Source organism: Drosophila hydei, unplaced genomic scaffold, assembly GCF_003285905.1.
Source record: "Drosophila hydei strain 15085-1641.00,03,60 unplaced genomic scaffold, DhydRS2 tig00008114-arrow-pilon, whole genome shotgun sequence".
NCBI classification, from domain to species: domain Eukaryota; kingdom Metazoa; phylum Arthropoda; class Insecta; order Diptera; family Drosophilidae; genus Drosophila; species Drosophila hydei.
This window is the reverse complement of record NW_022045827.1, coordinates 6302376-6319697: the sequence shown is the minus strand read 5'-3', so window position 1 is coordinate 6319697 and position 17322 is coordinate 6302376. Positions and strand designations below refer to the sequence as shown.

Sequence of the window (17322 nt, the reverse complement as noted above, 5' to 3'; positions counted from 1 at the left end):
ATATGGTAACTGTCGTATGAACGTCTTAGATGTACTCCAAAGACTAAACCTCGAGAGCGGCTTTTAACAATTTCATGCAAATAAAAGAACAAGTTATTTGAAACAAGCCTAATTCGCGCGTAAGATCCGCCTAGAACTCATGTAGAACAAGTTTATTTTGTGTCTAGCTCCCATAGGTTCCAAGAACGATACGTTAATACATATGGCTTGAGTGAAAGACGTCTCTATATATCACATATATATAAGATGCCTAAGACGTATACGTCTATGTATAAGATAGAGACGTCTGTCCCTGTATATTATTTTATATATTTAAGACGTCTTATGTAGATGAAAAGATGTATCTACAATATGTATATAAGACTTCTTATATAGATAAGAAGATGACTGTCTCTGTATTATATAAATAAAAGACGTCTGTCTTTGAATCGAGTCATATGTTAACAATCAATAAGATATATATTTCTATATGATGCCCGAACAACCATCTTCAAACGATTCAAGGCATAGTTAGTTGGCTACACCCGTGTCAGGCACATGTTTTAGCCTCCCAGGCGAACAAATATTTTATCATTTGTAAATCACAAAATAAATGTAATTTGCCAAACAACTTCTTTAGTTTTATTGTTGGCAGACACAGGCAAAGGCAAATATTTGGCATCAATGCAGGTCAATGTAGTTATGATGATTTGCATAATGGCGCCGCATTATGTTCAAATTATGTTTTGCATCATTTGTTTATCAAAGGGCGCTCGCAATGCTTAGCAATGTGCACAAAGCAACAACTTTCCAATCAAGTAACAAATAAACAAACAGTGAGACAGACGCGAGAGTTCAGAGGCTGAAAATGAAACAAGATGCGCACACAATGTGTAGAGGCGCCTGCTTCATGGCTAATGGACGCCCCTCACATGACCTTGTCGGGGCCTTAATTTGTCACCTCAGCTGACCAAAAAACCAAAAAAGCTAAAAACTAAAACGAAAGAAACAACATAAAAACTGATTTCAAATTACATTTAAATGCGCATTTCAGCCGCTCGCCTAATTACAAAAGCTGCACAGACTTTAAAGACAGCCAGCCACAAACACATACAAAAACCAAAAAATAATATAAAATATATAAAAAAAAAAAAAATAAAGGTAATAACAAAAAACCAACCATGAGCTGTGACAGCGCATCACGTGCTCTCCAAGCTCATCTTCATTTTGCTTCTTTTTTCCGATGGCATTTTATGTTTTTAATATTTTTTTGATTTCAAGCCGCGACGTCAGTAGCAGGAACCTATAGAAAAACGAATAAGCGGAGTCTAGTCGACAGAGCCCGACTAAAAGATACCCTGAACACTGCGAAAAGCTGATACTACAAGCATTCTACCCATGCACATAAGCGGAAGCTGCGCTTATTGAGTTTACTATGGGAAATTAATTGTTGATTGGCTTTTTTTCTGAATGCTGATTTTTGATGTAATTTTAAAGTAAATATTTTATCTTTAGATTTTGTGGTTTTCAAGTTACAAACAAGACAAATCAAATGATCGATTATTATCGACAATAAGAAAATGGTATGGGTTATCGAAAAAAATAATTTCAATCGCTAAGTTCATGCCGAATGACCAACAGACAGCCAGACATGGCTAGATTATCTTGTCTTTCTGATCAAAAATATATAAACTCCATGATGTCACGCCTCCTGTTACATACATCTTCACGAGACCATTATACCCCGCATTGACATTTCCACTGTGCTGAGGGTACAAACAAAAAGCAACCATGAGTTGTGACAGCGCATCACGTGCTCTCGAAGCTAGACTTCATTTTGTTTTTTTTTTGTAGATTGCGTTTTTTTAGTTTTATAATATTTATTCGTTTCAAGCCGCGACATTAGTAGCAGGAACCTAAGCCAAAAAAGAAAAAATAAAATCAAAAGAAGCAGCAGCCACAAAAGCCGTTTGTTTGCTTTTTGTCATTGTTTATGGCATTTATTGGCTTCATGTGACCAACTCGCAACTGGCAACTCGTTTGCATTTTTTTTAAGCAATTTATTTTCTATTACCAAATTGATCTTTTAAAGTAAATATTAAACATGCACTGAAATGTCTCAAATTAGCTGAAGCACTTGCTAATTATCAATGCGGATGTGTAGTGTCCGCATTTGGGCTCAGAGCTCTCACTAATCGTATTATCAACTTTATTTCGAAACCTCAAGACTCAAAAGTTCGATTTCATTTGCAGAAACTTTTTATAAACAGCACTCAAAATCTTTTTTTATGACGATGGCATTTTATGTAAATTTTCTCAGAATAGTTAAGCCGGTTCGTGGGCTGGCGCTAAAAGATTATATAATTTGAACTTGATGATGCTTCTTTTTTTATAACCTGAACACATTGGCAACTCGGGGTATATAGCTTTTGTTATAAGCTTCATGTTAAGGCTTCATGAGCTTCATGAAATATATATATTTGTGATCATTACGAGCAGCTGAGCACAACTGATCTAAGTAAGCCAAGGATTTGTGCTATGTGTTGTTTGTTATATATGAGAAGAAAAAAGCGTGGAATGGTATGAATGATGTAATATAAATGATATCACCTAGTCAAGCATTCTCGAGCACTTTTACCTGTAAGCAAAGGAGGTAGTCAATATTGTTCTCAGGCGTGTGTAATTGGGTTAGAAGGAGGCATATTCATATGGCATATGTAGGGAAAGTAAATAGGCATATCATACAATTGATAAGAGGCTATTTAGCCTGCCTATCTAGCTGTCTGGTTGTCTTACTTTATATCACTTGCATTGAACATAGATGTAAGGCAGTAAATTGAGGGCAAAAAATTTGTTTCTTTTATTTATGTTAGTAATTCTTCTTTTTAAGCCCCGCTCCTAAAATATAATAAATTTCATAAAATTTTCCATTTCTTTTATAGAATTGGAAAGTTGAGAGCAGACCAAGCAGCAAGGTATTTAGTAGCTCTCCCTCTCTTTCTCTCCCCCTCTCTCAAATTTGGAAACAAATAAGGAAACCAATTTCCACAATTAGTTACAGGGTATTCCATTCAGGGCTTGCTTAATTTCTTTATCTTCAGCTTTTCCATTGGCAACATAGTTCGCAGCTATAAGGTGAACCCTTAAGAATGAACATTTTGGAGGCTCAAGCATTCGCGTGCCTGGCACAGAGACCATCATTCAAACGCTCTCGGAACTACGTCTGTGACACGTTGTCTGTTCACAGGTCCGGTTTCTGTTCATTACGTAAACATTCAAATACCATTTAAATGATATTTGAAGCACGCACACACACACACATGCACATGTACATAGGTGATTAAATACCGTTAACTGCGGGAAAAAAATAAAGTCCAACACAACAAAAGGTTGACTCCGTAAAATCAGTCAAGTGTTGAATATTGAATATTTGCTTTTCAAGTTTGGCGCTGTTTTGAGTTATTATGTCAAACTATTTGCCAGCTCTTGTTGCGGAGCGGGGGATCAGCTAAATATACATATATTTAATTAAGTGTCCAATTTATAATCGGATACGTAAAAGCCATTTAAACAATAAAGGAAATGCTGAAGATGCGACAAACTTATGCGAACAGTCTCTTTCGGTTTGTCACTCTGCTGAACCGGTAAGGGCACCCAGACACAGCCGACAACAGCAACAAAGACAATGGAGTCGCACTTGAACCTTCACAAGGTGATCGCAGAGAAAGTAAATGAGATACACATGACATAAACCCAAAATCAAAGCGATTTTTTGTGCTTTGTGAATGGAGCTGGGCGCATGGCATCCAAACAGTAGCCGGTAGAATCTGTTATATGTGGCATGCCTCGTTTGATTAGCTGTTGAAAGACTCAAGAAACAATATGTATATTCAGTACTGTTTTAAAAAATTAATGATTGATGGATAAATTGCCAAAAAAAAGAAACAACAACAATAATAAAAGATAATGCAGAGAAAGTCTCGTACCAAGCGGCGACTGTTACTCAGAGAGCATCGTGTGGCTAATGTTAAAGGCAATAGCTTGAAGATCCACAGTAAATATATATATATTCATATATTATATATATCATATATATATTTAAGCTTATGTGAAAAAGAAAAACCTTAAGCACGCTTTCAAGGACCCGAGCTCAGATTTATGATTGCACGGGAAACAAACAAGTTCAATGATGAAATCAAACGATAACAAAATGAAATTGAATTGTGAGCTTCGAATTGATGTTAATGACAAACTAAAAGATGGTGGCAATTAACTTGGCCAAAATCAAGTCATTTGAATATGGCCAATAGAAAATGTCTCAACTAATCAAAAACTGCAGTTATGCAACTAACGGCAGTACAGTGAAAGCCAGCTTATTTCAATATTTATGCTATACTTATATTCCCACTGGCAACTCCTTTTATTGCAGAAGTTTTAATAGTTGAAATACCTAATTATGTAATATTCAGCGCGAAGTTATAGTTGTAGATTGCACATCTTTTGATTGAGTTGCACTCATAGAAAGTTCGAAGTCTGCAAATCTAAAACTCAATCTTAGTGAAATCGTTATGCACAGTTTTAATTAAATTAAAATTATCTAAAATTTGTTAACATTTTAGGAACTAATTTTTAATGCTCGTGGAAAGACCTGATCTACACAAGTTGATAACGATGGTGCAACGTTCAAAGTTTAGCCTGCATTTGAGCAAGTTAATCTGAAATTAGGCTCGATGGGAGCCCTAGAAAAATTTTTAAAAATAATTTAGAAACCCCTTTATCTATTTTCTTGTAAAAATTGAAGAAAATCGTTGAATTCCAGTTGTTAAGAAACAAAGTTCTGTAACTTATTAAAATGTCTTCTAATTTTACAGATAATAAAATTAAAAATTAATAAAAATTTAATAATGCTTGAATATCAGTTGAATGCCATATTCTAATTGAGTCTTGCAAGATATATTTTTTCAGTGGACTTCGTTTGATCAAGATAAAGTCATTCAATGCTTGTAAAGGTAAGATAACGTGTTGCAAAGTGAAATCAATAATAGATTACAGAAGAGTATACGTTTCTGTTTATAAATAAACTATCTCAGTTAGATCTTATGTTACGGCTATATATTATAGTATTATTATCTCGTGCTCTCTGCATAGCCCAGCAACCTAGTCAGCCCTTATTTGCATATTTTGTCTAGGCAAATGCTTTGCTGTCTCATTTGCAGCATAGCCAAACAGTTTCCATATGCTCCGTGTGTGACAATGAGCTACAGACTTGAGTTGGCAAAAACAACAAAAATAGAGGAAAAAAGAACGTGCAATGCGAGGGCGTTTTATGAGCATCGAGGCTGGAGTTGTCTGTTAGTTCGTGATTGTTGCCAGCCACAGAGAACACAATTTGAAAAAAACACAGTGCGCACAATATATGCCATGTGATTTGGATTTATTTTCGTTAAGTTTTTCCATTTGCCTATTTCGATTTAATTAATTGGGACATAAATTATTCATAGAAATAGAAAAATAAAATTGTATATATAGATAATGCTGGGCAACAGCTATGCCACTTACCTTTAACTGACGCCGGCATCTCTGTGTGTGTGTGAGTGAGAACTTTAAGCGATTGCACAAGTACAGTGAATAATCGTTAAGATATACCACTTCACTGGAATATATTAGCATTGATTTTTTAACCAATACATTTAAAACGCTTTATCTGTAAATAATAATTGTAAAAGTTGATTGTATTGATTATTATTATATAAATTGAGTATTTAAAATGTTATATTGTTTACTTGTTGCCGCGTAAAAGTATGCTACAGTTCTTATTATATTTCTTTCGGCGTCGTTTTCGGCGTTATTCGTGCCTAAGAGTAGGCAACACATTGAACTCACAATCACTTATAAAGTATAAGACGCCTAATTAAGTTCGCAAAGTTACTTATACGAAGAGCATATTTCCTTTAAATGCCATGGGCTACTCTTATAAAGATAATTTCACTCGTTTTTCACTGTTTTGGATATGCTTAGATCTGTATCTTCTATCGCACTCTTATAATTTGCTGTACGTATAAATTTAGAGGGATTTATAGTAATTTATTTTTTGTATTTTTGCATTTAAGTTGTGAAAACCTGAATTGGTTTGATTGTGTTGACAGGTGTGTAAATAAATGTAAATATTACATATTGAGGGGGACTAGTATAAGCTGCCCATTTCTGTTGTACCTTTAGCCTCTTTCGCAAAGAGGGAAATTCGTGATTTCTATAATTATATCACCGTACATTGGATGTGACTAAAAGACATATTCTACAACTATTTCTTAAAAATTTCACAGACGTTTCTTGGTCTCCTGCTTCTGCGCTGTCGCCGCTGCCGCCGCCCACCAATTGTACAGCTTGCGCAGCATGCGCCAGGGCAGCCACACGGCCAGCCACAAGGCGAGCAGCGCGCAGCCAATCACATCGAGCAACAGATACTGATGGAGCGGCATATGGGCACCCTGTGATTTCAAGTGCCCAGCACCGCGATGCCTAATGACGTACTCAATCCAGTAGCTGGCCTCCTCCAGAGGATGCATCGGATTGTCACGGAATCGCTTGGACACTTCCAACGCGCTTTGCTTGTAAGCGGGCTCATAGATCAGCATCTCGATGTTGCTCACCAGATCCTCGACATTCATCTTCGAGAAGACCAGCGAACGCGCATAGCCCTCCCGCACGGACTTGATCGTATTCCTGTGCTGATCGCCGTACAGGGGAATACACAGCATGGGCACGCCCCAATAGATGCCCTCCTGGGTGCCAAAGATGCCGCCGTGCGAGATGAACAGCTTGACATTCGGATGTGCCAGAATGTCGTTCTGTGGCATCCACTTGCGTATCATCACATTTGGCGGCAATTGGCCAATCGACGCATTCTCGTATTTCCACAGCACCTGCTGCTTCAGCCTGCCAAAGGCTTGGAGCAACTGTTCTGTCTTCTCGGGCGGCATATCCGTGCTCTTCATATACGAGCCCAAGCTGAAGTAGACCACGCCGTGCGTGGCATTATCTATAAAGCTTTGTATATCCGCCGGTAGCTTCTGGGCGGGCCGTATATGCGCTCCACCCACATTGATGAGCCCTGGCATACTGGGGCGTGGCAGGTCGACGCTGCGATGACTGTTGATCAGCATCAGGGAAATGTTGCGCTCCAAGTCGAGCACATTAGGCAAGGCACCTGAAAGTGTAAGCATTTGTAGAGTAACTTTGGATTAAGGCTAAGATTTCGTCACCCACCTTCGATGGCAGATCCAAAGTACTTCTCGGCCAGCTGCTGCATGAGTGGCATGTAGTGCCAACGCCTAATAACGGCATCATACAAAGACAGATACGCATTGTAGGCACGTTGGCTAAACGTCATCTTGTCCGTGTGCGAAAGCAGCAAATGGGGTATAACCGACCAGGGCGTCAGTATGCCCATTGCATGATCCATGTTGTCCGCATAGCCCATGGTGCCGATTGTGACCACGGGACACTTGAACTTGTGGCCAAACATCAGGAACGCTTCGTGAAAGAACTGCTCCAATATGACCAGGTCGAAGTGCTCGTCCTGGCTGTCGATAAGTCGCCTCACCTGTGCATCCTGCAGAGCATGTTCCGTGGTCAATTCACCGATTTTCCACCACAGTTGCAGATTCTGAAAGTCGCTGGCAAAGCGCATGGTGAATATGTTCTTCTTGGGAACTGCCAAAATATTAAAATTATATAAAGATTAAGACAAAGTCTCGCTTAAAGCTAACTCCATATGCATTGGCCCTTAGTACTCACAGTGCTTGGGTATATCAAAGCTGGGATTGAGTATGATCTCAGTGAGATTCTCGTGCGGCTTCTTTGTGGGATGATTGTTGAGGCTGGTCACGTGATGTCCGCGCTCCAACAGATCCCGCTGAAAGTGCTCCAGCCACATCCAGTGACTGGGCGCTGGGAAGGGACCCATAAACAGTATTCGATAGGCGTCAGCATCGAGTCCGCAGATGGTTAGCACTACGCAGCAGAGCACAGATCTCAGCAGCTGCATCTGAAATATCAATTAAAATGCCAGTTATGAGTGCCAGATTAAAATACATATATCCAGTTCCATTCGTTGCACTTTATTTAACTCTGATTTGCATAAACGCGGCAACATTTGCGATTAATGTTGTTTGATTACGCAAAATGATAAACATGTTGCTTGTGTTTCCTTATTACCTGCATATTAAATATTTGTAATACACTGTCTAGGGTATTTAAATGAAGCAGGAAACATGGCATGCTTCGACTCTGGTTAATATTCCTTCTATGCATATGAACAACAATTTTTTTTCTAGTTCGGCAACAAGGGGAAAGTTTCCAATTATTTATATATAAATATATAAATAATTTTATAACAATTGTTTCATGTAACATTTTATTCCATATTCATAAGATCAATAAAATCAATCAGAGCGTTTAAATCAATCAACTATTGAAATTGGTTTTATCATTTGATGAGTATAAAATTTAATGCTAATAAAAGCAGTCATAATATAACGAAAATCAGTAAAATAATTTAAATATATCTCATTCATTCTGTTATACTCTGCTTTTTCATTAAATATAAGATTTTATTTAATCATCTCATTCTCTTGTTATTTACCCCCTAATATTTATTTATATATTTGTTGTATAATTTGATAGTCAAAGAGTATTTCAATATTCGGCACAATTTCAACATTTTATTTTCAATTCTTGAGCAACTATTGGATTACATTGTTTGATTGAAATGCAACAACTGAATTTCATCATTATAAAATTATTCATTTAATTTATGAATTGCGCATAAAAAGTAGAACAGGCGGGACTGCATTCTTATTGGACTTATATGGCTAGACTCTAATTGGTTACCATTTTCCTAAAGACAGATTAACAATTAATTGTAGTTATTATAAATATTTTAGCTACTCCACTGTAGAAGTCTGTAAGAAACCAAATTTACTTTATATTTGCCTCATTAAAAGATAAAACGAAATTCTCATCGAATAAATATTTAAATTAGAAACGTTTTGCTAATTCAATTGCCTGTGTTCTAAAAAGTAAAACAAACAAATAAATAAATGACAACGTTCAACGGCATTGAGTGTCTCAAAAATGCGCAATATACACACGCACATAAATTTATATATTATATATTCTAGAGTATATATACTATGTTCGTGTGCTATACCGATGTATATCGTGTCGTTTGAACAATTTCGAGTCTGGCGTTGCGAATTATATTAATTTCCTCATATCAGACTCATGCACGTTTGTTTTACTGTTATATCTAATCACAATTTTTTTTTATTTACTGGCTTGCCTAAGCACCTGCTCAGGTGTAACTCTCACAGCGCACCAAGGTTTCGTGCTCTATTCCCAGTTGCAACTTCACACACAAATGAATTTGGTTTTAAGGTCTCGCGCTTAATTGACTAATTTACGAACAATTTGTTGCAGCTGTAAAAATTTAAAAAAAAAATCCAGTAATAATTATGGTCTATTATTAATGTTAATTATGTAAAAAAGCTAAAGTGATTTTTTTTTTAGGAAACTTAAACTTTTCTATACTCCAACAATAAAAACCATGGTTAAAAATATTGGCTAAGTTTTATATTGATTTCGATTTGATTGTTTTCTTAATTAGAAATGAAATTTTTGTTTTTTTTTTCAAAAACTTTAGCTCTGTGTTTGAATTTTTTATATTTTATTTAGGCACAAAAAAGTCATATATTTTATCTGTTGAAATTTGAGAGTTAAAAGACTTTTTAATTTTACATCAAAAAATGTCTTCTTGCATAACTCTAAAAATGGTTTAATTTGAAAATTCTCCTTAGCCTTGTCTTTGATTATTAAATATATTTAAAAACTTTTTAATCACCTTAGTCTTTGGTTAGTTGAACACTATTTTTAATTTAAATTCAATTAAAAAATCACGATTGCAAAGTTTTGATTTGAATACAGTCGCTCGCGGCGCGTCCGCTGCTTGGCAAGTGGCGGTTATCACTGACCGAACCAAATTCAGGCACCTTTGGTTTTGCTGCTTAATCAGCGCTGCCAGCGCTATCAGCGCAGCCAGCGACAGCGTCGACTACAAAGCAAAGTCAAAACCACACAATAAATTACTTTTTTCATTTGCTTTGTTTTACTTTGACGGGCCAAAGCCATGTGAATGCAGCCCTGGCGCACGATGACGTGCATTTGTGGCTGTTGTTGTTGCTGTCGTTTGTATTTGCTTCTGCTTTGTGTTTCGTTATTTGTGTGTAAGTATGTAGCTGTATAAATATTTGTATTAATGTTGCAATTGCCGCGTGCGTTGCCAAATAATTGCAGTAGAACAGATCCGAACAGTTCGACTGATCAATTGATGTATTGATCGATTCAACTGTCTGCCGCATGTGACTGATGCACGTGTTAAAAATTGATTTTGCAGTTGAATTCAAACACAAAAATAACGTAAATATCGAAATGTAATATTGCTAACCAGTTATTGGCTCTGCTTTGAACTTTCGAATCACGATCATTTGCCAAAATAATATATATATATACGCATATATAATCGATATAATAGACGGAATACTGGTGTACACACATAACAGACAAAAGAATACATTTCGCAGCTCATTGAGTTCCACAGCCAGGTCGATATATGCATAGATTGTGGCTGTTCTTATCAGTGAAATAACTTAAGCTAGACACAAAAGCATTAAGTGAATATATTTAATTACGCTTTAATGTAAAAGTTTTATTTTTATATAAAATTGTAATTTATTAAAAGAGTTTATGTTAAGACTTGATTTTCACATGTAACTCAGTCCAAACAGGTTTGACTCCGCTATTTACAGATGGGAAAGTATAAGACTTTACCGCCCTTATATGAAAATTCCCTTATATATCTTATATATCTTAAATTTTTAAAATTTTTGAATTAAAATTTGTCACTGCTAATGACATCATTTAATCAAAGTAAAAGTTCTTAAAAGTTCAAAATGATTCATTATTTGTATAACTTATTCAATGAACTTTGAATATATTATACAAAAATATATATATTATATAAACGAATATATTATACAAGCAGTGACCCTTACAAATTTAATGCTCTCACATTTGACTGAGTTGCAATAATTAAAGGTGGCTCAATATTAGACATGCTCTACAACTTTAAATAAATTGAAATGATTAAATACCTGAAACATGGCACTGATTAATGTTGAAAGTAGAGCTTAAATCATGTCGAAAGAGATCGCGTTCAAGGACAACAAAAACCTGTTTAGCGGGAAGTAAATGGGGGCATTAAATATTAGGTGTTTTATAAGCAAAATAAATTATAATTAAAAAATTTAAACAAAAATAAATGAAGAAAGCCTCGTCAGAACTAAAAAAATCAGCTACATTTTGTAGTCGCAGGGAAAACCTGTTTCGTTTGACGGGATTTTCCTCGCGAAAAGTGCAAGTATTTCCTTTTCAATGGAAATCACTAAAATTAAAACAATTGAATTGAAACAATTGAAAACTCGTGAGCTATTCATAAATAAATCAATTAATTATTGCTTAAACAGAATTTAAGCCGGACTATTCCTGGCTTAGCTCGCGACATTTTTCACCGCAAGCGAATTGCAGTCTGTTGCCAGTTGATAAACGTAAAGTATTTGAAAGCGAAAAGTCAAAAATACAATAATAAATAATTAACATTGAAAACATTTAAATGCGCGAAGAAACAGAGCAGTAAAAACAGCGCCGACAACTGCTGTGTCGCCACCAAAAATGCCATAAAAAGGCACAAGTAAAACATGCAACAAATTAAAGATGAATGTGAAATAAGTGAGTAGAGCAGACTGACTTTTGAATACTCTCTCCTGTTGGATATATTAAATGCTGAATTCTTACTTAAATGATTTTTGAGTAAACTAAATTGAAAAACTTTTCATTATATATTTTCTAGCTTATATTATATAATGCTAAGAACCTATAGAATTATGGGGAATATTTTTAATAGATTTTGTTTCTGTGACCATGAAAATATATATTGGAAGAAACAAGTCTGGATAAATAATATTGATATTAATTTTTTCTTAATATATCTCTCTCTATATATCTCTCTCTCTTTCTTTTCCTCTGTATCTCCATCTCTTCCTCTGTTTTTATTCTTCTCTCTTTTGCTCTGCCTCTTTCTTTCGACATACTTCTATCAATCTCTCTATACCTCGTTATATATCTCTCTTTCTTTCTCTCTTTAATTGTTTTTATATTTTTCGATATTAGTATCTCTCTCTGTTTCCTTCCTTCTCTATTATCGTTCTCTCTTTGTCTCCCTCTATCTTTATCACTCTCTCCCTCTCTCTATCTATCTGTCTATCTCTCTGTCTATATGCCTTTTCTGTCTCACTCTCTAGCTCTATCTCTCTCTATCTCTCTATCCATCTCTTTTCTCAATTTATTCACTCTCTCTCCCCCTCGATCTCTCTCTATCTTTCTCTCCTCTCAAAGAGTTACACAGTTGATAAGCAAATAGTAATACCCTCTCGAAACCAAAACACGTAAACGCACAACAGAAGATGCCGAAACATTTCAATAAAAATTGGCACGCTTCAATGAAGCGAACAGGAAGGGAACTTCAGGAAGACCGCAGGTCATGGCGGGCATGGCGGTGCGAGACGTGGGCGATGATGGACTGCCCAGCCCGCAGCCGTACAGCCGTACAGACGGAGACCAGCCCAGTCCAGAGCTGACTCCAACTGTTCGCTGTCGGCGGAAAGTTCATTCATAAGCAGCCAAGAAACAAAATGTTGCCACGGTGCAATGAAATTGAATTGCGTGCAACGAAATGTGTCCGAGAACAACCGAGAGCAGAGGCATAAAGATACTTTGTATACATCTATGTCTGAGATAAATTGGCCTCCGAATGCCAGGAGATCTGTGATGTGTAAAAAGAGAGCATAAAGTGCACGGAAATGAATGCCTCAAGCTAACAACTCATTTCAGAGTGGAAATTCAATTGAAGAGTCAAGTCTGAGTCTCAGTGAAGATATGGAGTAATTATTACATAAAAATATATTAATTTTTATGAATATTTTACTAAGCTCCTTGAGTTCGAAGTTCGAGCTGTAAATGAGATGTGAAATCTTATTTACCTTTCTTTCCATAAATTCCATTTAATTTGAATTTAATTGTAAGATCAATTGACTTTTTTATGAAGTGCAAACTACAAGTTATAAAAAAAAATATATATACATGTATATATATAATATATTATCAATTGATGTTGGATTTCATACCACGCACCCTGCCCATATACAGCCTCTAGCCCAACCCAAATCCATTGGAGAGGGTAAAACAAAGGTCAATTTGTTAGTTTGCGCCAATTTAATGTTTACTTTGCACTTCGAGCCCATCGACCAATTTGGGCAAATCCAAACAGATACGCATTGACGTGAACCTTTGGACGAGATGCCATTTGTAACTTATTTGTTTCGATGTGTTTCCATTCGGGCATTCAACCATCCATCTATCTAACAATCAATTAAGCCAGCTCGCGTTTTCCCAGACGCGTTTTAGATAAAGGGAAACGCACCACACACGCCATACACACACGCACACCCCAACGATACACAATCCCACAATGATGACACTGCCGATTTCCACGGAAGTAAAGCCCATGGTTCACATTTGTTCTCTGGCGTTTCAAGCGGCAATTAAAAATTTCACCAAAAGTAAACGTTGCGCATGATTAGCGAACGAATTCGACAAATTAAAGCAAATACTTTTTATTTTTCTATACCCTATACTGAGTAGTTGGGGCTTTGAACAGGGTATTTTGAAACGTTGTCGTGCAGATAAAGAAGTCAATTCAGATCATAGAAGAACAAACATTAAATTTAAATTATCGTTTGCCACGTTCTCTGATTCCATAATGAAGACATGATTACGACTAGAACTTATCAAGCCCCACTCTCGATTCCAAAATACAATCGAAATCATTGTCTTTAAGAATTACAGACTTCATACTATGAATTTTATAATGAAAACTAAACATAGTAAATGGTCTACTTCGATAAGAGTTGATATATTTTGAAGATTTCGATTTAACTGGGCAAATTAAGAGCAGGGACATGAGAAGTAGAACAGATTTAGATCACGCCTTCCTCAACTGTGCTCTACTCTACTCTATTCTGCTCTACTTCATTCAAGCCTCTACTTCTCTACTCTACTATTTTCCACTCTTCTCTACTCCCTACTCTTTTCTTTACTCAAGTCTTCTCCACTTTAGGCTTATCTATTCTGCCCTACTCCGCCCAAAACTACTCTCCTTTACTCCACTCTACGCTAGTTACTCAAATCTCTGTCGCACAACTGTATAGAGGGTATTAGCTAGTCAGTCACTCTGCTGCCACTCTCATTCTCTCGTTGATAGTTTCGATCAGCGCCCGCATTGGTTGATCGCAGCATAGAACATTGTCAGCGGGTGGTCGACAGCGACAGCCGCTCGTCCAGACGTAGACGCCGACAGAGAGCGAGACTGAGACTTGGACATGTTCGTTGATAGTTTTCGTAATGGACTGTTAGAGCGGGGCGGGTGGGAGTTTGTTTTGGCAGGCCGTCGGCAAATTTGACGAACAGGCAGCTGTCAATGTGTCAATATTAATTTAATACGTCAAAAATAAAATTATGCCCAATTGAAAATGGAAAATTGAGTTATAATGGGACACATGAGACGCCTTCTAATAATAATGCTGTAACAGGGGTGGGAAATTGAAGTGGTGCAAAGGACATGAATGTGCAGCACAAACTGTGGCACTTTAAGTGTTTCACAACACTAGATAAGAGCTAGCTAAAAAATGTGTGGCTAGCCCTGACAATGAGCCCCAAAAAGGCATCTACTTTGCCCTGTTCTAAGTCTAAGCAATAACAATTTGTTAATGAGCAAATTACATGGTATTTGCGTATGAATTCCAAGTTCATTACCTATACGAATGCATAAATTACAAGCTGAGGCACACACACACACAGTTGCACTTTGGTTACACGCCCTAAAAGTGATTCACTGTGTGGCAGAGCAACGCCCCCTTCCTTTGGCTCACAACATTTCCGAAGAAATTTCGAACCAAGTGATAGGCCAAACAACTATAAAAACTGTTGATGCGTAAAAGGATGCACCCTTCGCGTAGGTAAGTGTAAGCGTACTTATCATTTCCTTTCTAGATATTCAACAGGGTTGTCAGGTCTATTGCACTTTGGATTTAAATTAAAGAAATTTCTTAATGTAGAATATTTCTATAAAATTTTGACTAATGGCAAGTATGGGAATGTTATGAGTTCTTAGCTCATACTAGCCATAGAACATCTGAAATTTTAACTCTAATAAAAAGCAATGGAAGTTCCTACTGCCTTGCTATACCTTTGCTGCTGCAATTGACCTCGCTTGAACTCGCCTGCACTGATTTTCCACTCAAATTTGTAATTTTATGTTAATATTTTCAGCACTCATAATTGAGCATGGCAACTCAGCTCTACGCACAGTTCGACAACAATTAGCGGCGCACGTGTGCATTTGCTAGATCTTTCCCCTGACATGCATATATATATCTGACTTGAGCTATATGCATGTGACTTTATCGCCGATTTGGTTTTTGAATATTTGAGAGCCCTCTCCCGCTCTTTCACTGCCTCCCTCCATCTCTTTCTATTTCAGTTTCTCCCTGGTGCAATTAGGAAAAGTGCAGTTTTATGTGCTTATATTTTTACATGCCACACATAATGCCACAGGGCGCACAGCTGTGTGGCCTAACCCAGATACATGCATATTCGATATGTCTACATTTATCTATATATATGCATATACATATGTGTATGCATAGTATTCAAGTGGTTGCCCCTCTGGGTGCAGCTCGATACTACTCCCACTCCAACTTCGGCTCCTGCTGGATCCGCTCTAAATTGTGCGTGCCTGCAAGTCGTTCGCCTTATCACACCCCGAAATATAACCTCTAAGGGTTGCAGATGAGCAGGCTTGGATGGGGGGCGTGTGTAACCGATATCGAACACAAATAAACAAACTCACACACACACACTCACACTCATGCAGTTGGTGGGCGTAGCGTTCTACTATCATTTTATGCTCCATTTTTTCATAGGTAAATTTTTGATTTTCCGCGTTTTCTTGTAATTTATTAATGAGCTGAGCCGCAGCGAATGCCGTTGGCCACACTGATTTATGGGGCATGTGTTGTCAGTGGCATGTTGCGTTGCTGCATGTGGCACGTTGGCATGAACTGTGGGTACGGCCGTTGGCCGTTGGTGTCAAAGGGTTCATTAGCACGCCAAAAGGATATTTCACACGATGCGCCCCTGTGACTTATGTAACTTAATAGGCTGCTAAAAAATTTCTAGTAGATTTTTATCACCCATCAACAACAATAACAACAACGCACACTCATGGGCTAAGGAGTTGACGACGTCGCAAAGGCAAACAACATGTGGCAATGGCCACAGCCACCAAATTGTATCCACATGTGTGCCTCACTTGCAACTCGCCCCACAAGCTTCATGATCATCATCGTCAACAGCAGCAGCAACTGCAGCAGCAACAAGCAGCGACCGCATTTGCGACTGAGGCAAACAAATTGAAAAATTTCAAGTCCTCAGCCTCTTGGCGCTCGCAATTGCTCAATCGCGCGAGCTTATTTTGTTTCGCTTTTTTTCGCGTGCAAAGATTGCAAAGGGAGCAGCGACAACATCTCTAGATGATCATCATGTTCCGCAGCGCGCAAGTACAGAGTACGTACTACAGTAAACTCGGTCGCTCATCATTGCCAGAGATGCGCAAACAGCTCATCAATGTTTGAATATTCAACAATGTTTTGAAATATTTTGAATATTTACGAATCAGATCATATTTTTGTAACTGGCAAGTGGATAACATTGAAATTGAATAAGTTTTATAAAAATTATAATTTTAGATATTCTAATTGCGTTTTTAAATACCCCTCAAATCGTGTTCCTAGTCATAGTAGGCTATGAATTCCGAAGCATATTCAATATATATCTCCGAAGGCTGAACAAAGCATTGTTAATGCAAATTATCTCAACTATCTTGAATGGAGATTAAGTGTTGCATAGATTGAGAAAAGCATTTTATACTTGAGGAATTCCTTTAATTAATGCGTAAGATAAAACCATTCTTAAAACTTCACATAAAAATATACAATATATATAAATATGTATTTCCTCCGCAACAAATAAAGTTGGTAAAGATTTCATTCTTATAAATACTACACATGCTTAATTACTTCCTTCAACAATACTATTCTATGCTTTATAACA

At 37.0% G+C, this 17322-nt stretch overlaps 1 protein-coding gene across 3 annotated transcripts; it reads right to left on the bottom strand.

Moving 5' to 3' along the window:
* Positions 1-6042: 6042 nt before the first annotated feature.
* On the bottom strand, positions 6043-10024 carry LOC111595595 (UDP-glucuronosyltransferase 2B13). 3 transcript variants are annotated; one of them, XM_023309409.2, is made up of 4 exons: positions 9881-10024; positions 7777-8026; positions 7246-7692; positions 6043-7186 (listed from the first exon to the last, which is right to left on the bottom strand). In XM_023309409.2, exons 2-4 carry the CDS (start codon positions 8024-8026, stop codon positions 6297-6299), a joined length of 1587 nt encoding a protein of 528 aa, XP_023165177.2. In that variant the 5' UTR covers positions 9881-10024; the 3' UTR covers positions 6043-6296. The 3 variants fall into 3 exon arrangements, with proteins under 3 accessions (XP_023165177.2, XP_023165178.2, XP_023165176.2); XM_023309410.2 differs by lacking the exon at positions 9881-10024 and adding an exon at positions 9191-9203; XM_023309408.2 differs by lacking the exon at positions 9881-10024 and adding an exon at positions 8197-8256.
* Between the last annotated feature and the right edge of the window lie 7298 nt (positions 10025-17322).